This window comes from Orcinus orca, chromosome X (genome assembly GCF_937001465.1).
Source record: "Orcinus orca chromosome X, mOrcOrc1.1, whole genome shotgun sequence".
Taxonomy (NCBI): Eukaryota; Metazoa; Chordata; class Mammalia; order Artiodactyla; family Delphinidae; genus Orcinus; species Orcinus orca.
This window is the reverse complement of record NC_064580.1, coordinates 111,876,449-111,901,180: the sequence shown is the minus strand read 5'-3', so window position 1 is coordinate 111,901,180 and position 24,732 is coordinate 111,876,449. Positions and strand designations below refer to the sequence as shown.

The following is a 24,732-nucleotide window of genomic DNA, read 5'->3' as shown; positions in this document are numbered from 1 at the left end:
TTCAAGACCATACAGTAAGGGTATTAATAGCCCATTAATTTTTATGACCCTTTATTACAGATCCCTGAATTGCCTCAGTAAACAGAAAGAACTGCTTGCTGATGAGAGAAAGCTGACTTTTGCCACCAAAGCAGCCCTTATTAACTAATTTGCCCCTCACTTAAAAAACTCCTTGCTAGTGTGGAAGATGTTTGTATTTAATGGCTTAAAATTACTTAGTAACTTAATCCAGAAGCTTTCAGCTCTCTTTAGTCCTCATCTTAAAGGGGTTTTGTCTGTTGTCCTTCTGGAAATTTCCATTAATGGTACGGCAGAATATTTGCAGATTTCTGTGTTCCCAGGGGTCTCTAGATATTCTTAATATTCTTTACCCTCGTTTCAAAAATGGCAGGTCTAGAGAGATCAGGAACTAATTTTTATTTTCAGAATTTTATAGCATAAGCTTGCTATACCATACATTTTATCCAGAATGCCCAATGTCTTATATTAGGATTTTTTTCTACTAGGATCGGGCACATCGTATCGGTCAGAAGAAGCCAGTACGTGTATTTCGTCTCATCACCGACAACACCGTTGAAGAAAGGATTGTTGAAAGAGCTGAGATAAAACTGAGACTTGACTCAATTGTCATACAACAAGGTATTTATACGTGTAAACTGAATTAGGTGTTCTTTTTGAAAAACACGTGCAATTTTCTTCAGAGGAGATTACTTTTAATGAAAGTTGACCAAAATCTGCAAACTTAGTAAAAGAAAAAAGTCAAATTAAAAAAAATGCTAATTTAAATCTGCCTATTTTGAAACCTGGCATTCAGTATATGGAGTAGGTACTTGAACATCACTAGCTTATAGCTGAATGTCAGTGGCATGTCTTTTGAAGTACTTGGTATTATTTAGCAGATAAAATGTTTGGTTTAAAAATTTTAGAACATGTATTAGAGGGTGCCTTTTCATACAGAACAATTTGATCTGAGAAATGAAGTTTGAACATGAAAAAATGTTTCTGTCCTATGTTTTAACTGAATTTTATAGAAGGAAATTCATATTGAAATAGAAGGTATGGTAGAAGAAAAACTTGCAGGGTTGTTCTTTTAAAAAATTACTTTAAAGCTCACTAAAGTTTTACTTATGTTTAAATGTAGTAGTTTCTGATTAGAACTAATATGCTATGCTTTCTCTGGAATATCATTGCATATATACAACTTTTATTTTTATTATCAGGAAGACTTATTGACCAACAGTCTAACAAGATGGCAAAAGAGGAAATGTTACAAATGATACGTCATGGAGCCACCCATGTTTTTGCTTCTAAAGAAAGTGAGCTGACAGATGAAGACATTACAACTCTTCTGGAAAGAGGGGAAAAGAAGGTTAGTTAAAATGGCATTTTGTTTTCATGATGGATTGCTTTAACATCAGTTTATTTCAGCATGATTATTGTAGTGTGTTGTTTCAAATGCATGTTTCAAATGACTCATGTTCTAAGAATTTGTAGATTTATATCCAGGGATAATTTAGGGTTTTTTTTTTAGGTTAATTTTTGGTGAGAAGAGTAGGAACCGGAGTTTAAAATTGAGTGACCTTATATCTCATGCTTATAATATTGGTATTTACTCTACTTAAAAGCCCCAAAAATGTTGTGTTTAATCACTTGTATCAGGACTGCATTTTTGTGACTTTTTTGCATGGGATTAGAAATTATCTACTGATACATTGTGTTAACTGAAACTTTTGTGAACATTTTGTAAAATATTAAAGCATTATTTGTTAAAGTATAATAAGCTGTTTCAGAATATTGCAATTTTGTGTTGAATTTACCTTTTTTCACAAATTATTATGGATAATTTCAAACATAAGCAAAAGTAGACAGAATAGTGTAATGAACCCCCATGTACTTATCACCTGTTTCCAACAACCATCAACCAGTCCTGCCCCATTCACAGCCCCAGTTCATCTTCCTGCCCCATTCACAGCCCCAGTTCATCAACCAGTCCTGCCCCATTCACAGCCCCAGTTCAATCTCAGCCATATCATTTCAGCTGTAAATATTTCACTATGTATTTCTAAAATATAAGAACTCTTTAAAAACATAACCATGATGGCATTGTCCCACCTGAAAAACCCCAATAATTCTTTAACAGCAAAAATCCAGTTATAATTCAAATTTCCAATTATCTCAGAAGTAGCTAAGCTTTTTTAAAACTTTTTTAAAAATCAGAATGCATATAAGGTCTATACATTGTCATTGGTTGATATGTCATATGTATCCTTTTTAATCTGTAGGTTCTCCCTCCATTTATGTATTATTTCCCGTGTAATTTATTTGGTGAAGAAACTGGATTGTTTGCCTTTTGAGTTGCTCACAGTCTAGATTTTGCTGATTCCATCCCCACGGAGTATTTTACCATGTTCACTTATGTACTGTATTTCCTGTAAATTGGTCGAATTTACTTTTCAGACTATTTTTTGTTTCTGAGGCTATATCTCCATACATTTATATTATAGCCCCAGCACTTATTTATTTTATAACTGACCTCCCACCCCCCACCTCTGGCAACCAGCCAATCTGTTCTCTGGGTCTATGAGTTAGGTTTTCTTTTTTTTTAGATTCCACATATCAGTGAGATCATATGGTATTTTTCTTTCTCTGTCTGACTTATTTCATTTAGCATAATAGCCTCAAGGTCCATCCACATTGTCTCAAATGGCAGGATTTCCTTCTCTTTAATGGCTGAGTAATGTTCCATTGTATACATTTACACCACATTTTCTTTATCCATTCATCCATCGATGGACGCTTAGGTTGTTTCCATGTCTTGGCTATTGTAAATAGTGCTGTAACGAACATGGGGGTGCAGGTAGGTATCTTTTCAAGTTAGTGTCTTCATTTCCTTCAAATAAATTCCCAGGAGTGGAATTTGGAATTGCTGGATCATATGGTAACTCTATTTTTAATTTTTTGAGGAACCTCCATACTGTTTTCTACATTTCCTTAACCAATTTACATTCCCACCAACAGTGTAGGAGGGTTCCCTTTTCTCCACATCCTCTCCAGCATTTATTATTTGTAGACTTTTTGATGATGGCCATTCTAACAAGTGTGAGGTGATATCTCATTGTAGCTTTGATTTGCATTTCCCTGACGATTAGTGATATTTAGTACCTTTTCACGTATCTGAAGCCATATGTTGGAATTTGAACAATCTTGTGTTCCTGTGTTTTATGTTAGCGTGCAAATGTGTTGTTTAATCCAAGTTTGCCTTTGTTTTAGCATTAGCCATGTGTCCCATTAAAATTATGCAGCAGAAATTATAATATGGCTACATTTTCAATGACAAAAGATTTTAAAGAAAGCCTAAGTGAGAACACTTAAGAGCCATTTAAGTATTTAAAATACTTGGGGCAAATTAAATTTATATTCAAGTTTGATGTTAACATTGCATTATTACCTTGTAAATTAACAGACTGCATATTTCATATCAAAACCTGACTTTTAAAAAGATAGAAAATCCACAGATTTTTATAAGTAATTCAGTGATAATTTTCTAATTTCAATGCTTTCAACTTTAGACTGCAGAGATGAATGAACGCTTGCAGAAAATGGGAGAGTCTTCTCTGAGAAATTTTAGAATGGACACTGAACAAAGTTTGTACAAGTTTGAAGGAGAAGATTATAGAGAAAAACAGAAGGTAACTTTTTACCCTCAACCATTAGATTCTCAAATTAGCATTTCTTCCCGTAACAATTATATATTTAACAAAACACTGGCACTTACCTATCACAATACTGTGCTACAGAGTGAAAGTGATGTATGTCAAAATGATCTTATCTAAGGGCTGGTTTATTATTATTATTATTACCACCACCATCAACATCATTTTTGCTGTTGCTGCTACTACCACTACCACCACTTTTGTTTTTGAGAAGCAGTATAGGATGTGGTTGAGTTCCTGGATTCTAAAGCTGAAATCACAACTCGATCACTAATTGACTTAAATTTTTTTTTATTGAAGTATAGTTGATTTACAATGTTGTGTTACTTTTAGGTATACAGCAAAGCGATTCAGTTATACATACATATGTATTATTTTCAGATTCTTTTCCCTTATAGGTTATTACAAAATATTGAGTATAGTTCCCTGTGCTGTACAGTAGGTCTTTGTTGGTTATCTATTTTATATGTAGTAGTGTGTATATGTTAATCCCAAACTCCTAATTTATCCTTCCCCTCCTTTCCCCTTTGGTAACCATAATTAAGTGACTTTGGATAATCAGTTTTTTCACCTATCAAATGGAGATTGGAGTAATTACATTATAGAGTAATTAGAACAAAATATGTAGCACTTAGTATTAATTATATTAGTAATAATATTATTGTTAACATATAGTTACTTAAATGCCAGAAGGACTTTGTTACAGGTGGTCTCATTTATAAAAGAATGCCTTGTAATATACTTCATGGACAACAAAGGTCTCTTGAAGAAATGGGAATTTTATTTATTTTGTCTGTTTAAACTGAAATTATGGCTGTAATTTTAAAAACTTTTAATTTTCAAATGACTTCAGACTTTATTGCAAAAACTAGTAAAGAGTTCACATATATCCTTCACTCAGCTTCCCCTAATGTTAACAATTTACTTAATCATATTACAGTGATCAAGTCCAGGAAATTAACATGTTTTCCCCCTAATGTCCTCTCCCTGTTCCAGGGTTTATAATCCAGGATCCCACATTGCAGTTTTTAAAAACAGAGTTTTATTTTTAAGAGCAGTTTTAGGTTCACAGCAAAATCAAGTGGAAAATACAAAGACTTCCCATATTCCATCTGCCTCCCTCCAGCAGCTTCCTCCACTGTCAACATCCCACACCAGTCGAACCTACACTGACATCATTATCATTCAAAGTCCATCGTTTACATTAGGATTCACTTTTGGTGTTGTACAGTCTGTGGGTTTGGATAAATGTATAAATGACTGGTATCCACCATTATGATATCCAGAATAGTTTCACTGCCCTAAAAACCCTCTGTGTGCTGCCTGTTAATCCCACCCTCCCGTCAACCCCTAGCAACAACTGATCTTTGCACTTTCTCCATAGTCTTGCCCTTTCCAGAATATTATATAGTTGGAATCATACAGTATGTAGCCTTTTCCAATTGGCTTGTTTCACTTAGTAATATGCATTTAAAGTTCCTTCATGTCTTTTCATGGCTTGATAGCTCATTTCTTTGTAGTGTTGAGTTATATTCCATTTTCTGGAGGTACTACAGCTTATTTATGCATTTATCTACTGAAGGACATCTTGGTTGCTTCCAAGTTTTGATAATTATGAATAAAGCTGCCATAAACATTTATGTGCAGGTTTTTGTGTGGACATAGATTTTCAACTCCTTTGGGTAAATCCCAAGGAGCACGATTGTTGGATTGTATGGTAAGAGTATGTTTAATTTTGTAAGAAACTGCCAACCTGTGTTCCAAAGTGGCCATACTATTTTACATTCCCGTGGGCAGTGAATGAGAGTTCCTGTTTGCGCCACATTCTCACCAGCATTTGGTGTTGACAGTGTTCTGGATTTTTGCCATTTTAGTAGGTGTGTAGTAGTATGTCTTTGTTTTAGTTTGCATTTCACTCATGACATATGATGGGGAGCATCTTTTCATTTGCTTATTTGCCATCTGTATATTTCATCGGGGAAGTGTCTCCTCAGATCTTTCGCCCATTTAAAAATCAGAATGGTTGTTTTCTTATTGTTGAGTTTTAAGAGTTCTTTGTATATTTTGGATAATAGTCTCTTATCAGATATGTCTTTTGCAAACAATTTCTCCCAGTCTGTGGCTTGTCTTCTCATTCTCTTGACCCACATTGCATTTTGTTGCTGTGTCTCCTTGGTATCTTCTAATCTGTGATAGTTCTCAGTCTTTCTTTGTTTTTCATGACTCTTGAAGAGTATTGTTCAGTTGTCTTGTAGTTTGAATCTCACTTTGGGGTTGTTCGACATTTTTTTCATGATTTGATTGACATTATGCATTTTTAGCAAGAATGTGTTGGAAGGGATGTTACGTCTTTCTCAGTACATCATACCAGGGAACATACGACATCACTATGTCATGTTACTGGGGACAGTAACCCTAGTCACGTTGTTGAGGTGATGTCTGCTGGCTTTTTCCACTGTAGAGTTCCCATTTTTCCCTTTGTAATTGATAAGTATCTTGGTGGGGGGAGATACGCCTCAAATTTTTGCCCACTGGTTTTAGCATCTCTTGGTGGAGTTTGCCTGCAATAGTTATTGCGGTGTTTACTTAACGGTAATTTTGTATTTCCTTCATTCCATCTACATTTATTAATTGGGATTTTTCTGTAAGGAAGAGCTGTCCCTTCTCCCCATTTATTTATGTACTCTTTTATTTATATCAACATGGACTCAAGGAGAGTTATTTTTTGAGTTATAATACAATTCTATCATTTTTATTTTGTTACTCAAATTGTTCTATAAAGCTGTTAAATTTTTTAACTGACAGAATGAATTTTTTAAAATAAAAAAGCTTATTCTTAGGTATTGATTTTACTGAAAAATCAGAGGTGAGCCATTTTAATTTGCATTGCAACTAGTATGTTGATAATGCTTTGTTGCTGTCATTATTTCTGGTTAGTTTTTAGTATCTTGACCAAAATCTATGTGGTTATTCTATCTATAACCTTAATTCAGACTACTCATGGCTTACTCTGAGGAGATGGAGGTGACAGCCTGCATACACAGAGTGCAAACTGCCTTCCTAATATGCTTTTTAGATCTCATTATGTGATATGAATTTTATTAATTTTACAATTATTCCCTTGGGCTTATTGTTATTATAAGTGTTTTATAAAGTAACAGTGAAAAGTCTAAATATCAGTGGTGCTTCCTACCTACTTTCTTAGAGGAAAATTAGGCTTAGTAAAATATTTGTCCATTTCTAATATAACAAGTTTTCCTGTGTTTCTAATTCTAGCAAAATAATGATGTACAGATATAAAGAAATTTTGATGATAACAATTATGATGACTTTTATAATTGACTGACTAAACCAGATTTTTTTCTGAATATTCTGAGTTGAAATTATATTTTTATTATGTCTTTCCATATTTTCTAGATAGGTTCATAAAATAAGTTCATACTGTCCTTTGAAGAGAATTGAAAACCTGCAAGAATGTTGTTCATACATATGGAAATTGCACAGTGAGGTAGATTTTTATATAAGATTTATCGAACCAGTTGCATTAGTTTATAACCATACCTGGTGAATTAAGTCATAATGACTGAAATTGATTCTGAATAAATTAACCTGAATAAGTTTGTATTAATGTAGTCTTATCTAAAACAAACTAATTTAGCATGATTTATTCTGTTTTTGAAAATCCAGGAATTGGCCTTTAATACTTATTTCACATTTGAATATCTAAACCTTCAAACAAGTATAGGTTAAATGGCCAAATACATTACTTTTAGAAAGTTAAGTTATTATTGATTTTTCATCCCAATCGAGACAAATAAATATTGGTTATTAAAAAATATCTTTTCGGGCTTCCCTGGTGGCGCAGTGGTTGAGAGTCCGCCTGCCGATGCAGGGGACATGGGTTCGTGCCCTGGTCTGGGAAGATCCCGCATGCCGCGGAGCGGCTAGGCCCGTGAGCCATGGCTGCTGAGCTTGTGCGTCCGGAGCCTGTGCTCTGCAATGGGAGAGGCCGCAACAGTGAGAGGCCCGCGTACCGCAAAAAAAAAAAAAAAAAATCTTTTCTATTACTGTCATCTCACATTAACCCATCTGAGGGGAAAAACAAAACAAAACTCATCATCTTACATAACTCACATTATCCATCTCGTGAACTTTTAGAGGTAAAAGAGACATTTAGTCTAACCTTGTTTGTGATTAAGAAATCCCATCGATAACATCTAGGACAGTTATCTAGCCTCTGTTTTTTTTTCTTCCCCCCATCCAACCTCTGGTTGAACTCGGTATTGTTGGGATTCTTATTCAGGATATTTCATTTCACTGTGTTATATTCTCTGGTTCTCAGAATACTTCTATTTTTTAAAAAATATTTATTTATTTGGTTGCACCGGGTCTTAGTTGTGGCACACAGGCTCCTTAGATGAGGCAGGCGGGCACCTTAGTTGTGGCACGTGGGCTCCTTAGTTGAGGCAGGTGGGCTTCTTAGTTGTAGCATGCAAAAAACTCTTAGTTGTGGCATGCAAACTCTTAGTTGCAGCATGCATGTGGGATATAGTTCCCTGACCAGGGATTGAACCTGGGCCCCTGCATTGGGAGCACAGAGTCTTATCCACTGTGCCACCAGGGAAGTACCTCAAAATACTTCTTATTTGGCTTATAAGCTCCTTGGTGGAAGAGATTGTTTTATTCACTTTTGTATCCTTGACACTTGCAAATAGGTACTTAAGACATATTTGTTAAATTATATTGAGTAGCAATCTACTTTCTTGTGACTTTCCATGTTGGTTTTAATCTTATAGATCAACAAAGAACATTTTTTTCTATCTGATAGACTTTTCCATATGTGGATGCCACCATTTTGTCTTTAGTCTTTACTTCTCTAGACAGAGTTTATGATTTCTAACCATTCTAGTCATCTTAGTTTATCTTCCACTCTTAAAATGTGATAACAAGGTTAGAACTCAGCCTGTAGATGAGGTCAAATAGAGTGGGACCATTAATTGTATTGGATTGGCCAAAAAGTGCCTTCGGTTTTTAAGTAAAAATAAAAGACACATTTTTCATTTTCACCAAGAACTTCATTGAACAACGTATTCACCCTGTTGTTTCACTACCTTCTGGCATTTTTCAGGCAACTTCATAATTCCATCTTCCCCAAACTTTTTATCTTTTTGAGCAGAGAACTGTTCGAGGTTCCTTCTACAGTCTTCCAGGGAATTGAAATTTTTTTCCATTAAGAGAATTTTGTAAAGACCAAAATAATTGGAAATCTGAAGGTGCAATGTCTGGTGAATACGGCAGATGAATCAGAACTTCCCAGCCAAGCTGTAACAGTTTTTGTCTGGTCCTCAAAGAAACATGCGGTCTTGTGTTACCCTGATGGAAGATTATGCATTTTCTGTTGACTAATCATCGAGTGCTGCTTTCAGTTGGTCTAATTGGGAGCAGTACTTGTTGGAATTAATCATTTGGATTTCCAGAAGGAGCTCATAACAGAGGACTCCCTTCCAATCCCACCATATACACAACATCATCTTCTTTGGATGAAGACTGACCTTTGGTGTGGTTGGTGGTGGTTCATTTCACTTGCCCCACGATCTCTTCCATTCCACATTACTGTACAGTACCCACTTTTCATCACCCGTCACAATTTGTTTTAAAATGGAACATTTTCATTATGTTTAAGTAGAGCGGAAATATGGTCAAGAAGGTTTTTTTCGCTTAACTTATGTGGAACTCAAACATCAAAGCGATTTACATAACCAACCTAGTGCAAATATTTTCAGTGCTTGATTTGGATATTTTGAGTATGTTGGCTACCTCCCGCATGGTGTACTGTTGATTGTTCTCAATAACTCGATTTGATCGCTATCAACTCCAACTGGTCTACCTGACTGTGGAGCATCGTCCAGTGAGAAATCTCCAGCATGAAACTTCGCAAACCACTTTTGACACGTTCGATCAGTCACAGCACCTTCTCCATACACTGCACAAATCTTTTTTTTTTTTTGCGTTTCTACCTTTCTTGAAAAATAACGTATAATATGCTGGAAATGTTGCTTTTTTTCTTCCATCTTCAATGTTAAAATGGCTACACAAAAATTCACCAATTTTGATAAGTCTTTTTTTTTAAATGCATGCTGATATGACAGCTGTCACATACAATCTAACAGAATTATTTCCAATGAAGTTAAAGACAAGTAAGTGCTACTAGAGCCATCTTACAGAAAAAACCAAACAAAACTTTTAGTCAGCCCAATAGATTAATGGCCTCTTTTGTGTAAAAGTAGTAGGCTAGGCACTGTGAAATCAAGAAAAATATCTGAACTAGAAAAGCATACCTACAGACTCAGAACTTTATATTGTCACTTTTGTATATTGACTTTTAAATTGCATTTTCCAGCTGATATTGGGGTAAAGTTTTGTAAGGCTACCAAATCATTGTTCACACCACTTTGGATATTTAATAATAACTTACATTTAACTCTTGGCAGTTTACCTAATGCTTTCACATATATGGTCACATTTAATCCTCAGAGTAGGTATTATTATTATTCCCATTTTACAGATGGAGAAAATAATTTCTTCAGAGTTATACAGTTGGTAAAGTGGCAGAACCTGGTTTCAAATTCAGGTCTTTCTGATTCCACTGGCTTTTCCCACAGCTACCTTACCAAGAGGTCTTATTTTAAAATTTCTCTTGATTTGAAGGGATATGTGGCTGTCATGTTGATATTTATTATTTATGCCTTTCAGCTATTTTCTAATTCATACACTTAACACAGTTACCAGAATCAATATTAGTCTTCCTCCTATATTAGACGCTATTTATTTATTTTGACATAAAATATTAACCAGATTATGCAAATTCTTCTCAATCACTAAGCAAGAGCTAAGTTTCAAACTTCCTTTAAAAAAAAAAGAAAACCATCCTTGCACTTGCACCTAAACTTGGTATACAGTATGAGGTTTTGGAAGTTGGGATGTATAACTGACTTATAAAGCAAGTTTTTTTTTTAATTGAAGTATAGTTGATTTACAATATTGTGTTAGTTTCAAGTGTACAGCAAAGTGATTTAGTTACTTCTTTTTCAGATTCTTTTGGGGTGCATGTATCTTTTCCAATTAGAGTTTTACAAAGCAAGTTTTGATTCTTCCTAATGGCTTTGGTTTTCTCGCACTTCTACAACCTTGATGTGCTTGATATTTATAAAAAAATTTGGAATTATTAAACTCCTCATTCTTGTTTTCGTGTATAGCTTGGAATGGTGGAATGGATTGAACCTCCCAAACGAGAACGCAAAGCCAACTATGCGGTGGATGCCTACTTCAGAGAGGCTTTACGTGTTAGTGAGCCAAAGATTCCAAAGGTAAAGCAGTATGAGGCCAGGTTTTATGTCCTACAGTAGAATTGTCTCGTAACGTGGTCTCTGATTCAGATTTACTTATATTAGTGCTAAATCTTAGTCCCTAAAATATAACAATACAGAAAAGTACTTGATATGCTCCAGCCATATAAATGGATTCCATTGTATTTATTTTTCTATATATAAAAGAAATAATAAAAGATAAGTGTGTTCACTTCATGTACTGAAAACAAATATATATGTAATGCATTTTCTCCCCCGCAGGCTCCACGACCTCCAAAACAGCCAAATATTCAGGATTTTCAGTTTTTCCCACCACGCTTATTTGAGCTCCTCGAAAAGGAAATTCTTTATTATAGGAAGACCATAGGCTATAAGGTAATTTTTCAGTTTTTTGGATTAGCATAATACAATCTTTTAAGCTAATATAATGTATCAAGCTAGACTAGAAAGTGTTCCATTTTAATGTGAGAGAACTTAAGAGTAAGTCAAAATAGTGGTGTTTTTAAAACCAAAGAGGGGGTTTAACTAGAAGCAAAGCATCAAGCTACCCAATCACCAGTAAGATCATCACTAAATGAGATTAGTGGAGAATTATCCAATATTTCAAAATAGTAATACCATTTTAATAATTCTCGTATTCAGGTGCTCGAAGAATATGTAGAATAAACAATAGGTATGTGTTTAAATAGAAGTGAATGTATAATAGATGATAGGAAATGTTTGATTATTTTCCTCAAAATGACCAAGAAATAGTATTTTTGTGTTTATTGCTCGTAGATTGATAGAAGCCCTGTTGGTGGTTAGTAGATTGTGATCACTTAGGTGTTAAAATAATGATAAACACGATAATGAATTATGGAACTTAAAAATGATCTTTTGGAATTCAAATTTCTTACTTATATAGGTAGATAAGAACCCGTTTGTAGTGAGTGAAATATAATGTCTGTCATACTTACAGCTATCACATTGAGAGATTAAGCATACCAGGTTATTTCTGTATGTTGAAATTGGCTTCCTAGTGAGTGGAAAGGGATGACCAAATAATAGTCAATAGTATGAACAAAATTATAAAAGTATTAACACTGTTATAATTTTATGAAGATTTATGTTTTATGAATTGGAAGCTGTGTTTTAAAATTTATTTTGTGAACTTTTATCACAAGTGGAACTGTGACCAGTTATTTTGATTAGTAACTGTAATATGCCTAGAAAAGCTCCATATATATATAAGATATTTAGTTAGTTAATATTTTCGAACTGAGGGAAGAGATATGGGGACATATGTATATGTATAACAAACTCACTTTGTTATAAAGCAGAAACTGACACACTATTGTAAAGCAGTTATACTCTAATAAAGATGTTAAAAAAATATTTTGGAACTGAATGAATCTCTAGAGTGTTTCTACTATTTGTCCAAAGTGGGAGCACTGTCATTTGAAATAGAGCAAAAAAGTTTTGCTTGCTATTTATGTACCAAAGTTTAGATATATATAAATAGGGACAAGAAACTTAAGGTGAATATAAGTGGAAATATATATAAATAGGAACAAGAAAGTTAGGGTGAATATAAGTATAAAAATATATAAAGTGGTTAGTTATAATCTGGTTAGGGAAATATGATTAAATTTGAATGTATTTAACCAACAGGACTGGATAAAATCCTTCTTAGGAAGTTGTAGAAGAGTACAGGAATCATGGTTGAACATCGGATCAGGCATAAAACCAGTTTCAAAGAAAGTGAAAACAGCGATATGGTAGAAGAAACAGGCAAGTTATAGGTTTAAAATGTAAAATAAAAATAGTAAAATTAATAAAGTAGTGAATAAGATTTCACGAGGTAAACAAATATATACATGATCCCACTAAGAATTATTAAACATTTTAGGTTTAGATCATTATTTTCTGTTAACTTTTTTTGACTATTATTAGTGAGACTTAAAGGAGAATTAGATTGAAATGTTAGACCCCAGTAATCAACCAAATATCTGTGTAGAGCATCTTATAATTGAATAAATGTTTTACCACATACTTCATTTGATTTCTTAGAAACCCTGCGAGATAGGTGTTATTATCACCTCTATATAATAGGTGAGGAAACAAGTTCAGTGAGGTTAAATGACTTGTTCAAGGTCAGGTAGCTAACAGAGTTGCCAAGGGTGCTGGTCTCAAACACAGGTTCTGAGCATTCAAATGCTATGCTCTTTCCACTCAGACATTCTGGGCTATTTCTGCATCTGACATAACTCTGCTTCTTTCTGCAGCCCTAAATAAGGACTGTGTTTACAGTGGTTTGACATGTTGTTTGGGAGGTGAGCCAAGTGGTAGTCAAGTAGCAGCAATAAAAAAATCACCTCTGCTAATATAACTGTTTATGCTCCTTCTTTGGAGATACTGAAATTCTGTTCCCTGTGATAATACAGTGCCCACCACATTCTCGCCACAGCTCTGGTTTTAATGTAGATAGTGCCTTTCATTACAGGCGGTTTGTGGTTAAGGGTCAGGGTCTTACATGACAGTTGGGTGGTGGCCAGCTGGAAGGAGATGGAGGAGAGAGGAAACCTTAGAAGAGGGAGGAATGAAGGGACAGCTGCGAAGGGTGATAGGAAGGAGGAAGGTGCAAGAAGAGAGGAAAGGGATGAGTGAGCAGAGGGGAGATGGCACGGCATCCATGCTGTGGCACCTTACTGCTTTCTGTTCCTCACCTCCCGGAGAGAAGTGACTGGAGAGGGAGTGTGAGTGAAAGGAGGACTGTTTTTCATTTCATACATATTTATCGAGTGCTCCCCTATGCCAGGTCCTATGTCAAGGTCTGAGGATAAACTGACGAATAAGACAGTGGGGGTTCCTCAGTGCACAGTACTCACGTTCTAATGGAGGAGACAGACATTAAGCTGAAAGCACAGCGTAGTGACGTTACTTGTTTTCAGTACTTACAAAGGGTGCTACGAGGGATCATAACGTGGGTATCTAGTGTGGAGTGGGAGATCAGGGAGGTGGTCCCTAAGGACCACCATTTAAGTTGAGATCAGAGAGATGCACAGGAATTAGCCAAGTGAAGTGTGGGACAGAAGCGTTCAGGTGGGGGAGCCACAGGTACAAAGGTGTTGTGGTAGGAAGGAGGATTGCCCCTTCAGAAACTGAAAGAAGGCCAGTGTTGCTAGGGAGTGGTGAGAAGGAGAATGACTTGAGATGAAACTGGTGAGTTGGTTGAGTTGGATCAAGTGGAGCATTGAACATTAATTATAGGTCATATTAATTAGGTTGAACTTCAGAGCAAAGAAAGCCTTTGAGATGTTTTTAAGGCAAAGGGGTAGGTGGGTGATGGAAAAATAACAGCAGATAGTTATTTAGTCCTTACTTGTGTTGCTTACTCTTCTTAGTTGTTGAGAAATGATTAGCTCAGTATTCTCAGAAGAGCCCTGGAACTACAAACCCATTTTACAGGTGGGGAAACTGAGGCATACAGAGGTTGAGTAATTTGCCCTGAGTAATTTGCTCAAGGTCAAGCCACTTATAAGAGGTAGAATATGATCAGACTTACATTTTTAAAAATCACTCTGGCTGGGCTTCCCTGGTGGCGCAGTGGTTGAGAGTCCGCCTGCCGATGCAGGGGACGCGGGTTCGTGCCCCGGTCCGGGAAGATCCCACATGCCGCGGAGCGGCTGGGCCCGTGAACCATGGCTGCTGAGCCTGCGCGTCCGGAGCCTGTGCTCCGCAATGGGAGAGGCCGCAACAGTGAGAGGCCTGCGTACCGCAAAAAAAAAAAAAAAAATCACTCTGGTTGCAACACAGAGAATGGTGAGTTTCTCCAGGGAAACCAGCCAGGAGGCTGCTGCAGTGTGAAGATGCAAAGATGGTGGTGGCTGGGAGTGTGGTGGTGGCAGTGGGGGTGGAAGAAGAATCGACCCCCTACCACTCCACTCCTAGCCCCAGGCTCTCCTCAGCCCCATCCTGGATTGCCTTTGTACTGTCTTAAGACTTGCCTTGATCCTCTGTATGCCTACTTAGCTGGGGATTTACAAGACAAAGAAGAATACATTCTGGATGTTGGTTCTTTCTGAACCTTGTCTCTTCCATTCTTTACCAGGGGCTACAGACCTGAGCTAAGGTGGGTGCTTTAATTGGGTGGGTCTTGTGTTTGAGTACAGTTGTCCCTTGGTATCTGCGGGACATTGGTTCCAGAAGCCCACAAAGATACCACGATCCGTGAATGCTCAAGTCTCATATAAGATGGCGTAGTATTTGCATGTAACCTATGCAAATTCGCCCATATATTTTACATCATCTCTATATTACTTATAATACCTAATACAATGTGATTGCTATGTAAATAGGTATAAATACAATGTGAATCCTATGTAAATAGTTGCCAGCATGCAGCAGATTTAAGTTTTGCTTTTTGGAACTTTCTGCAATTTTTTCCTCAAATGTTTTTGATCTGAGGTTGCTTGAATCCACAGATGCAGAACCCGCGGATACGGAGGGCTGACTGTATAGACAGATGAGCATGGCATGTTAATCACTTGCAAAAGCTTCCTATAAAGGACGATATGATATTGATAAGTGTTGGGCATATCTTCTCAAGGATTCCTAGCATTGATTTTTTTTCCCCCCTACTAAACCGCCAGAAAACTAACCCAAGCCACAATATGAATGGAACAATAGTTTGTTCTCAGATGAACAGGACTGCTGTAGTGGAGTTTCCTGATATTCTCTACGTAGTTAGGTTCTCAAAAAGGGACTCCTTTCCCTCTTTCTGCTTAAATGATTGTTAGCTCAGGGGAGGGAGGTTTTGTCTGAAGCTGGGGGCATTGTGGTGCATGGTTCCATTTTGTCCATTTTGAGTCCCCACTGTCACATTCTGTAGTGACTTGGAGTGTGGTTAGTGAAGGGCTCAGTAGGCTTGAAGCAGTTGGTAAACAGCATTTTTCTTCAGGGCCTGCTTATTTGCATTTTTATTTTCTGTTTTGTTTTTTCCCCTCAATACTCAGCACAACAAGGTCACAGCAGTATTCCTGATAATAAGATCTGGAATTAAAGAGTTCTGTTTTATTTGAGGCTGAGAGAAGTAGTTGTTTGTTTTGTCCTAACCACTTGGTAGATAGCTGTGCATTATGTGCCAATTTTCCCTGCTGTCTAAGCTCTGACCTTGTTGCAGGTTAGACGTATTCAGAAGCTTCATTGCTCTTGTGACTTAAAGGAGTTACTTAATGCTTTTAATCACTTGCTCACTAAAACCCTTCCATTGGAAGAAGGTGACTGAATTGATATTTCAATTGCAGAAGTTTAAAAATCCGGAGTATCCAAAAGTCCCGTTGAGTCTAAGACATGGAGTGAAAGAGTTTTGCCATATTAGAAGCTGAAGAAAGCTGTAGGACATTCTAATATATATCTTCAATAAAAATTCTTTGGGAGGGGATATAAACATTTGACAAATGCAGGAAGTTCTATAATCTTTGTGAGTTTCCGTAATGTGTCATTGTGGGCCACCTGTTTTGTTGTGGTAGAATTAAAATACAGTGAGCTGATTTCAGGTTACTACTTTTATTTTGTGTGTTGTCACATTTAATTCAGTATTCCATATTTCTATGAAATGTTTGCTGAAGCTCCTAAGAAGCAAGGCCCCCCAAAAAGTTTTTCACTTTTCCATGGAACATAACTCTTAATCAGAAATTCCTTACTATCTGACTAGAAATCCAAATAATAATTGAGTTGTTTCCTTGAAAGATAACTTCTTGTATATTAAGTGTTACTGGGGGTCATCAGTAATATATACAGTATGAGTACTTGAGATACCATCTAGGTATCTGTTTAGTACTATTGGCCTATAATTCGTCTACTTAATTCTTTTATAGCACTTTGAAATCACTCTAGGAAGCTAAATGTCGATAAAACCTCATGAGGTAAAAAATGAATACCTTTTAAAAATAATAAATATTAAGAAGGAGATTATTTGTAGGAAGAGATACAGGAATTTAGGAATTACGAGTCATTTCTAATTCTAAAAATTTTAGCAGTTGTTTGAGTAATTTTTAGAACTAAAATTGTAAATGTGGGCTTCCCTGGTGGTGCAGTGGTTGAGAGTCCGCCTGCCGATGCAGGGGACACGGGTTCGTGCCCTGGTCCGGGAAGATCCCATGTGCCGCGGAGCGGCTGGGCCCATGAGCCATGGCCGCTGAGCCTGCGCGTCCGGAGCCTGTGCTCCGCAACGGGAGAGGCCACAACAGTGACAGGCCCGCATACCGCAGAAGAATTTTAAAAAATTAAAAGAAAAATAAAATTGTAAATGTAACATTGATGAAGTCATTCTAAAGTTTTGCTGTATTAAAAATATGGGCAGTCGATCCTAAAATCTAATGGTATGTTATAATATTCTGATTTTGCCTTTATTAAAGTTCAGGTGGAAAATTTTTAGTATTGAAGATATCTACATAGAATAAAAAGTTCATTTTGTGTGGGTATATTATCCATTTTCTGTCATAAAATTAGATGTTTGTGAAATATTTTGTTAAAGTATGGTTTGTCAGGTATGGAAAGTTTGAAGCATTTTGGTAGAGAAATATCTTAAGATTAAAGAGGTTTTCCTCAATGAAAGTTAAAATTTATGGCCAAAGTAATTTCACCAGCAACTGAAGGGGTCTGTTAAACTTTTAAAGCTATGTCTGTAATTTTTTTCAACATTTTATTATGAAAAATTTCCAAACAGAAAAATGTCAAAATAATTATACAGTAAACACCCATATACACACCACATATATTTTCCAATTTACATTTTACTGTATTTGCTTTATCACCTATTTGTCCATTTCTCCAGCTTTCTATCAAATGGATATCCTTCTTATTTCTTTATGAATTTCAAAGTTGCAGACATAAGTGTATTTCACCCGGAAACACTTCAACATGTATATCATTAGCCAGAGTTCAATATTTATTTGATTCTTTTTAAGATAAAAGTTATATACATTGAAATATATAAATCTTGTGTGCCATTTGGTGAATTTTGACAAATGCATACGCCTATATAACTGAAGCCCCTATAAAGATATAGAAAGTGCCCCTTCCCAGTCAATCCTCATATTCATTCCCCAGACACAACCACTGTTCTGATATTATTTTCATCTGTAGATTAGTTTTTTTGTTCCAGAGTTTCACATAAATGGAATCATATATTATGTGTAAGGCTTCTTTCACTTAGCATAGTGTTTTTGAGATTCATCTATGTTGTCCCATTATCAATGGTGCATTCCTTTTTATTGCCGAGTACTATTCCATTGTAAGGATATACCACAGTTTGCTTATCCAGTCTCTTGTTGATGGACATCTGGACTGCTTTCTGGGTTTTGGCTCTTGTGAGTAAAGCTGCTATAAACATTCTCCTAAAAGTCTTTGTATAGATATGTTAGGAATGGAATTGCTGGTGTGCCTGTGATTTAAAAGTGGAATTTAGCTATTGAAAAAAGTGATTTTAAATCATGCATATCACTGGACTACATTTCATTTTTAATTTACACCTTCTTTTCCATTTCCATTTGCTACCATCCTAGGCCAGGTGATCATACGTCATTTCTAGATTACAACAGTTTAGCTGGTTCTCTTGCCTCTAGTTGCTTCCTCACTTCAATCCATCCAGCACAAGGCTTGCAGGTGAAAACAGTACTCCTTTGGTGAAAGATCTCCAATGGCTTGCTGTTGCCTGCTGTGTAGTTTCAGAAGGCCCTCTAATTCTGTTTCCCCCTGACCTTGTTTCTTATCCCGTCTCAACATAAACCTTATATATGCTCCTTCCTGTTTTTGCCTTACCGTTTTTGCTTTACTGCTCCAGCCTAGAATATTCGTTCTCTCTTCTCCATCTCCCCAAATTCTTATAGTTCTTAGAGTATAGCTCAGAATTCCGCAGCTAGGTTGTGAGCTCCTTGTGGGCAAGGACCATGTCCACTATTTTTTATATTCCAGTGAACACCTATCATAGTGCTATGGACAAAATAGACATTTAGTCATTACTTACTAATTTGATTGTCTCGTACTGATGATTATGTACAAATGAATCTGTTTTTCAGTATGTCTTTTTAATGCCCAGTTAGTAGGTTTTATATTTAAACAACTATTGGATACAATAGTTTTAAAAATACTTATTTTTAAATTACAATGCTATGATTGAAACTCTGTGAAATATGTATGACAATTAGAGAAATGTACTCTAGTATGTATTATAATCATGTTTTAGTAAAACCGTGACTATTTGATACGTCTAGAGGATGAGTCATTTATGACAGGTGTGCCTTCCAAACAGTGGAAGGCTTACTGCCAACCCTGTTCTTGCCATGTTTGATGGATGCTATAAAATGTACTATACATGTTATATACCTGCCCTCGTAAATCAATGTGCTGCATTGTCACTGCAGATGCACATAAAAATGATGTGAGGCTTTGCGCTGAGTGACTTAGTTTATCACTCCATACAATGAATGCTGCTTTATACTGCTGAACTGTATGGGTTGTCTAAGTTCATGGTGACACACTGAGGCCCCTGGGACTACAGTTTTGAGATACAAATGACTGGCTGACTGCTTGCTTCCTTGTAGAGCTGAGCTTCTGTCCTCAGTCTTTTGAACTTGAGCTCTCTTCTTCTCAGTTGCCAGTGTATTGCAGCTCTATATACTATGCAGCGCTGTATAGTATACACTATACCTTCTGTTGCTCACTGCTACTGTAGTTTTTTCCTCTTGACTGCAGGTCCCATCACAGCTGTTTGTGTGCTTTGCTTACCCCTTCCCTCTTATATATAGTCTCTATTTTTTTTTTTGCTTCTTCATTATCCTGTCACTCTTTCAGTCTTTGCATTTTATGTGAAGATGCTGTCTCTTTCCATATCCTGGAAGGCAATAAAAGTACTCCTTTCTTTTTGCATGTTGAACTGATTAGAGCATTGGATGCAATCTTCAGGTGCATTGCCACTTCTATACCCTGGTCTGTATTGCCAGGTGAATATGGGCTCTTTTTGTACTACCCAACTTTTTGTTTCTGGGCTTGAGATTTTATTGTATAATGTTGGTGTCGGGGATAATGATATTATTATTACCATGTATTACCATATCATAAGGATTTTTTTGTTCCACAGTGTAATTAAGTCTAGAATATAATGTAGCATTTAGCTGTAACTGGTTTTTAACTGTAAAGTACCACGTGGCACTTTTAAGAACAGTTCTACTTTGGTAATATCATGGTAGTAGAAATGTGGAGAGGGTCATGTGTCATTCTGGTATGACTTTATTTTGTTTACTGCTGAACTAACTCTAAATATTGATACAAGTATGTATACCCTTAATTAATTTTTCTCAACAGTTTACTCATAACACACCTCTTGATTCTTAGGTCCCAAGGAATCCTGATATCCCAAATCCAGCTGTGGCTCAAAGAGAGGAGCAAAAAAAGATTGATGGAGCTGAACCTCTTACACCAGAAGAGACTGAAGAAAAGGAAAAACTTCTCACACAAGTAACATATTTTAAGTGATTGAAATACTTCTAGTCAACGAATAGAAAAAAAGATATTATAAATTACACTTACTTTTTTTTTTTTTTTAACACATAAAACACTCTTTATTGAGCAAGTTTTTGCTCAAATCACACATTACACTTCCAAGGAAAAATGAGTAAAGAACATATAAAGAATTCACAAAAGTTTGAACACACCTGTGAACTGTCCACATTTCTGCAGGGTACTAGAATTTTTTGCTTTGTTTTAGAAGAAGGGGAAATTTTTAAGTTACCAGGTAACTTTCTTTTTTAAATATTTTTGGTATTTTACAAATTTTCTAGGATGAGGAAATGAAAAGACTTATTTTCAAACTATGAACAGTAAATAATAAGGCCTGACTAGTCTAGACAGGAGCTTAAATACTTTCTTAGAGATTCCAACTCCTTCTCCCTCCTTTTTTTTTTTTTTTTTAATGAAAGAAAAAGAATATTCATTTATTTTTAATGACTTATTAGAAGAAATACCTATAGATATTATATATATGATATATAAATTAATTATACAATATATCATGTATTAATTATTAAAACATACTCTGGTAAATATTATATATTCAATATGAAACAGGAGGAAAGGGGGCAGGGCACAACCTTTAAAAGAATTACATAGCCCGAGGACACAACATAAACTGATTAGAACAAAATAGGTCCAAGATGGCGGACGAGTCTACTTCCACTAGACCTTGAGCCTCAGTATACACTCATTGTAACACATCAGCAAGCTAAGCGACACACCCACAGGTGCCACGACAGTTCCAAGGATGACCATAAAGGTCAAAAAGTGGGCGGTGGCTCAATTCCTAGAAATCCCCACCCCTTCCCCAAAATAGCTGGAATACTCCTCCCACTCATCAGCGTATGAAATTACTCACCCCTATAAAACTAACAACCCCATACCCTGGTGCTGCCCTCGCCTTCTTTTTTTTTTTTTTATTTTTTTTTATAGGTATACCTGGATTTAATTCTCACTTCTACCGCTTGGTAGCTGGATAGCCTTAGGCAAGTTTCATACCTCCCTGAAATTCACTTAACTCAGTCTGTAAAATGGCATAATAACTTATTATAGCATCCTTTTAGGAATTTTAAATCAGTTCTTGAAATAAAAGTACACAATATATAGACAAGTATGGATTCCTCAATAGATGTTTGACCTTTCATTTCTCCAGTATCCCACCCGCATCAAATAAAGAAAAATACTTTTTAAAATTTACGAATATTTCATTGTTGTAAAGTTAAAGCCATAAAAATAATCAAATGGCCTACTATCATACCGTTAGAAGAAAAAAAAAAAGGTGTTCATGAGAGTTCCATATTAGAATACAAGTTTTCCTTAGGCACCTGTTTATGTATGCTATTCTGCTCTTTACAATAAATAATTAAATTTAAAAGACTTAATTCCTCACTTTTAAGACCTTATTAGTTTACAAATTACATATTGACCTATGCTAAATTTTATACCGACCCATGCTAATGAATTCAGTACAGAAAACAAAAAACACTGCATTCAAGCAAACTACATATATATATATATATATATATATATATATATATATATATAACTTATATGAGAATTGCTACTCCAGCTTTCTTTTGGTTTCCATTTGCATGAAATACCTTTTTCCATCCCCTTACTTTCAGTCTGTATGTGTCTCTAGGTCTGAAGTGGGTCTCTTGTAGACAGCAAATATATGGGTCTTGTTTTTGTATCCATTCAGCCAATCTGTGGCTTTTGGTGGGAGCATTTAGTCCATTTACATTTAAGGTAATTATCGATATGTGTGTTCCCATTCCCATTTTCTTAATTGTTTGGGGTTTGTTATTGTAGGTCTTTTCCTTCTTTTGTGTTTCTTGCCTAGAGAAGTTCCTTTAGCAGTTGTTGTAGAGCTGGTTTGGTGGTGCTGAACTCTCTCAGCTTTTGCTTGTCTGTAAAGGTTTTAATTTCTCCATCAAATCTGAATGAGATCCTTGCTGGGTAGAGTAATCTTGGTTGCAGGTTTTTCTCCTTCAACACTTTCAATATGTCCTGCCACTCCCTTCTGGCTTGCAGAGTTTCTGCTGAAAGATCAGCTGTTAACCTTATGGGGATTCCCTTGTGTGTTATTTGTTGTTTTTCCCTTGCTGCTTTTAATATGTTTTCTTTGTATTTAATTTTTGACAGTTTGATTAATATGTGTCTTGGCGTATTTCTCCTTGGATTTATCTTGTATGGGACTCTCTGTGCTTCCTGGACTTGATTAACTATTTCCTTTCCCATATTAGGGAAGTTTTCAACTATAATCTCTTCAAATATTTTCTCAGTCCCTTTCTTTTTCTCTTCTTCTTCTGGAACCCTATAATTCGAATGTTGGTGCGTTTAATGTTGTCCCAGAGGTCTCTGAGACTGTCCTCAGTTCTTTTCATTCTTTTTTCTTTATTCTGCTCTGCAGTAGTTATTTCCACTATTTTATCTTCCAGGTCACTTATCCGTTCTTCTGCCTCAGTTATTCTGCTATTGATCCCATCTAGAGTACTTTTAATTTCATTTATTGTGTTGTTCATCGTTGCCTGTTTCATCTTTAGTTCTTCTAGGTCCTTGTTAACTGATTCTTGCATTTTGTCCATTCTATTGTCCATTCTATCTCCAAGATTTCGGATCAACCTTACTATCATTATTCTGAATTCTTTTTCAGGTAGACTGCCTATTTCCTCTTCATTTGTTAGGTCTGGTGGGTTTTTATCTTGCTCCTTCATCTGCTGTGTGTTTTTCTGTCTTTTCATTTTGCTTATCTTACTGTGTTTGGGGTCTCCGTTTTTGCAGGCTGAAGGTTCGTAGTTCCTGTTGTTTTTTGTGTCTGTCCCCAGTGGCTAAGGTTGGTTCAGTGGGTTGTGTCGGCTTCCTGGTGGAGGGTACTAGTGCCTGTGTTCTGGTGGATGAGGCTGGATCTTGTCTTTCTGGTGGGCAGGTCCACGTCTGGTGGTGTGTTTTGGGGTGTCTGTAGACTTATTATGATTTTGGGCAGCCTCTCTGCTAATGGGTGGGGTTGTGTTCCTGTCTTGCTAGTTGTTTGGCATAGGATGTCCAGCACTGTAGCTTGCTGGTCGTTGAGTGAAGCTGGGTGCTGGCGTTGAGATGGAGATCTCTCGGAGATTTTTGCTGTTTGATATTATGTGCAGCTGGGAGGCCTCTTGTGGACCAGTGTCCTGAAGTTGGCTCTCCCACCTCAGAGGCACAGCACTGACTCCTGGCTGCAGCACCAAGAGCCTTTCATCCACAGGGCTCCTTAATTTGGGATGATTCGTTGACTATTCAGGTATTCCACAGATGCAGGGTATATCAAGTTGATTGTGGAGCTTTAATCCGCTGCTTCTGAGGCTGCTGGGAGAGATTTCCCTTTCTCTTCTTTGTTCTCACAGTTCCCAGGGGCTCAGCTTTGGATTTGGCCCCGCCTGTGCGTGTAGGTCGCCGGAGGGCGTCTGTTCTTTGCTCAGACAGGACGGGGTTAAAGGAGCCGCTGATTCGGAGGCTCTGGCTCACTCAGGCCGGGGGGTAGGGAGGGTCACGGAGTGTGGGGTGGGCCTGCAGCGGCAGAGGCCGGCGTGACGTTGCAGCCTGAGGCGCGCCGTGCGATCTCCCGGGCGAGTTGTCCCTGGATCCCGGGACCCTGGCAGTGGCGGGCTGCACAGGCTCCCCGGAAGGGCGTGTGGCTAGTGACCTGTGTTCGCACACAGGCCTCCTGGTGGCGGCAGCAGCGGCCTTAGCGTCTCATGTCTGTCTCTGGGCTCCGCACTTTTAGCCGCGGCTCGCGCCCGTCCCTGGAGCTCTCTCAAGCAGCGTTCTTAATCCCCTCTCCTCGTGTACCAGGAAACAAAGAGGGACGTAAAAGTCTCTTGCCTCTTCGGCAGGTCCAGACTTTTCCCCGGACTCTCTCCCGGCTAGCCGCGGTGCACTAACGCCCTGCAGGCTGTGTTCACGCCGCCAACCTCAGTCCTCTCCCGGCGCTCCGACAAAAGCCGGAGCCTCAGCTCCCAGTCCCGCCCGCCCCAGCGGGCGAGCAGACAAGCCTCTCGGGTGGTGAGTGCCGGTCGGCCCGATCCTCTGCGCTGGAATCTGTCCGCTTTGCCCTCCGCACCCCT

At 37.1% G+C, this 24,732-nt stretch overlaps 1 protein-coding gene across 7 annotated transcripts in view; it reads left to right on the top strand.

Moving 5' to 3' along the window:
* SMARCA1 (SWI/SNF related, matrix associated, actin dependent regulator of chromatin, subfamily a, member 1) overlaps nt 1-24,732 on the top strand; it is a 73,567-nt gene that overhangs the window by 28,987 nt on the left and 19,848 nt on the right. For all 7 annotated transcript variants that reach the window (XM_004280523.4, XM_033407056.2, XM_033407055.2 and 4 more), the window contains 6 exons: nt 507-639; nt 1,221-1,369; nt 3,570-3,689; nt 10,970-11,080; nt 11,342-11,455; nt 20,456-20,578. In XM_004280523.4, coding sequence (XP_004280571.1) covers nt 507-639; nt 1,221-1,369; nt 3,570-3,689; nt 10,970-11,080; nt 11,342-11,455; nt 20,456-20,578 — 750 coding nt within the window. The remainder of the gene's footprint in view (nt 1-506; nt 640-1,220; nt 1,370-3,569; nt 3,690-10,969; nt 11,081-11,341; nt 11,456-20,455; nt 20,579-24,732) is intronic.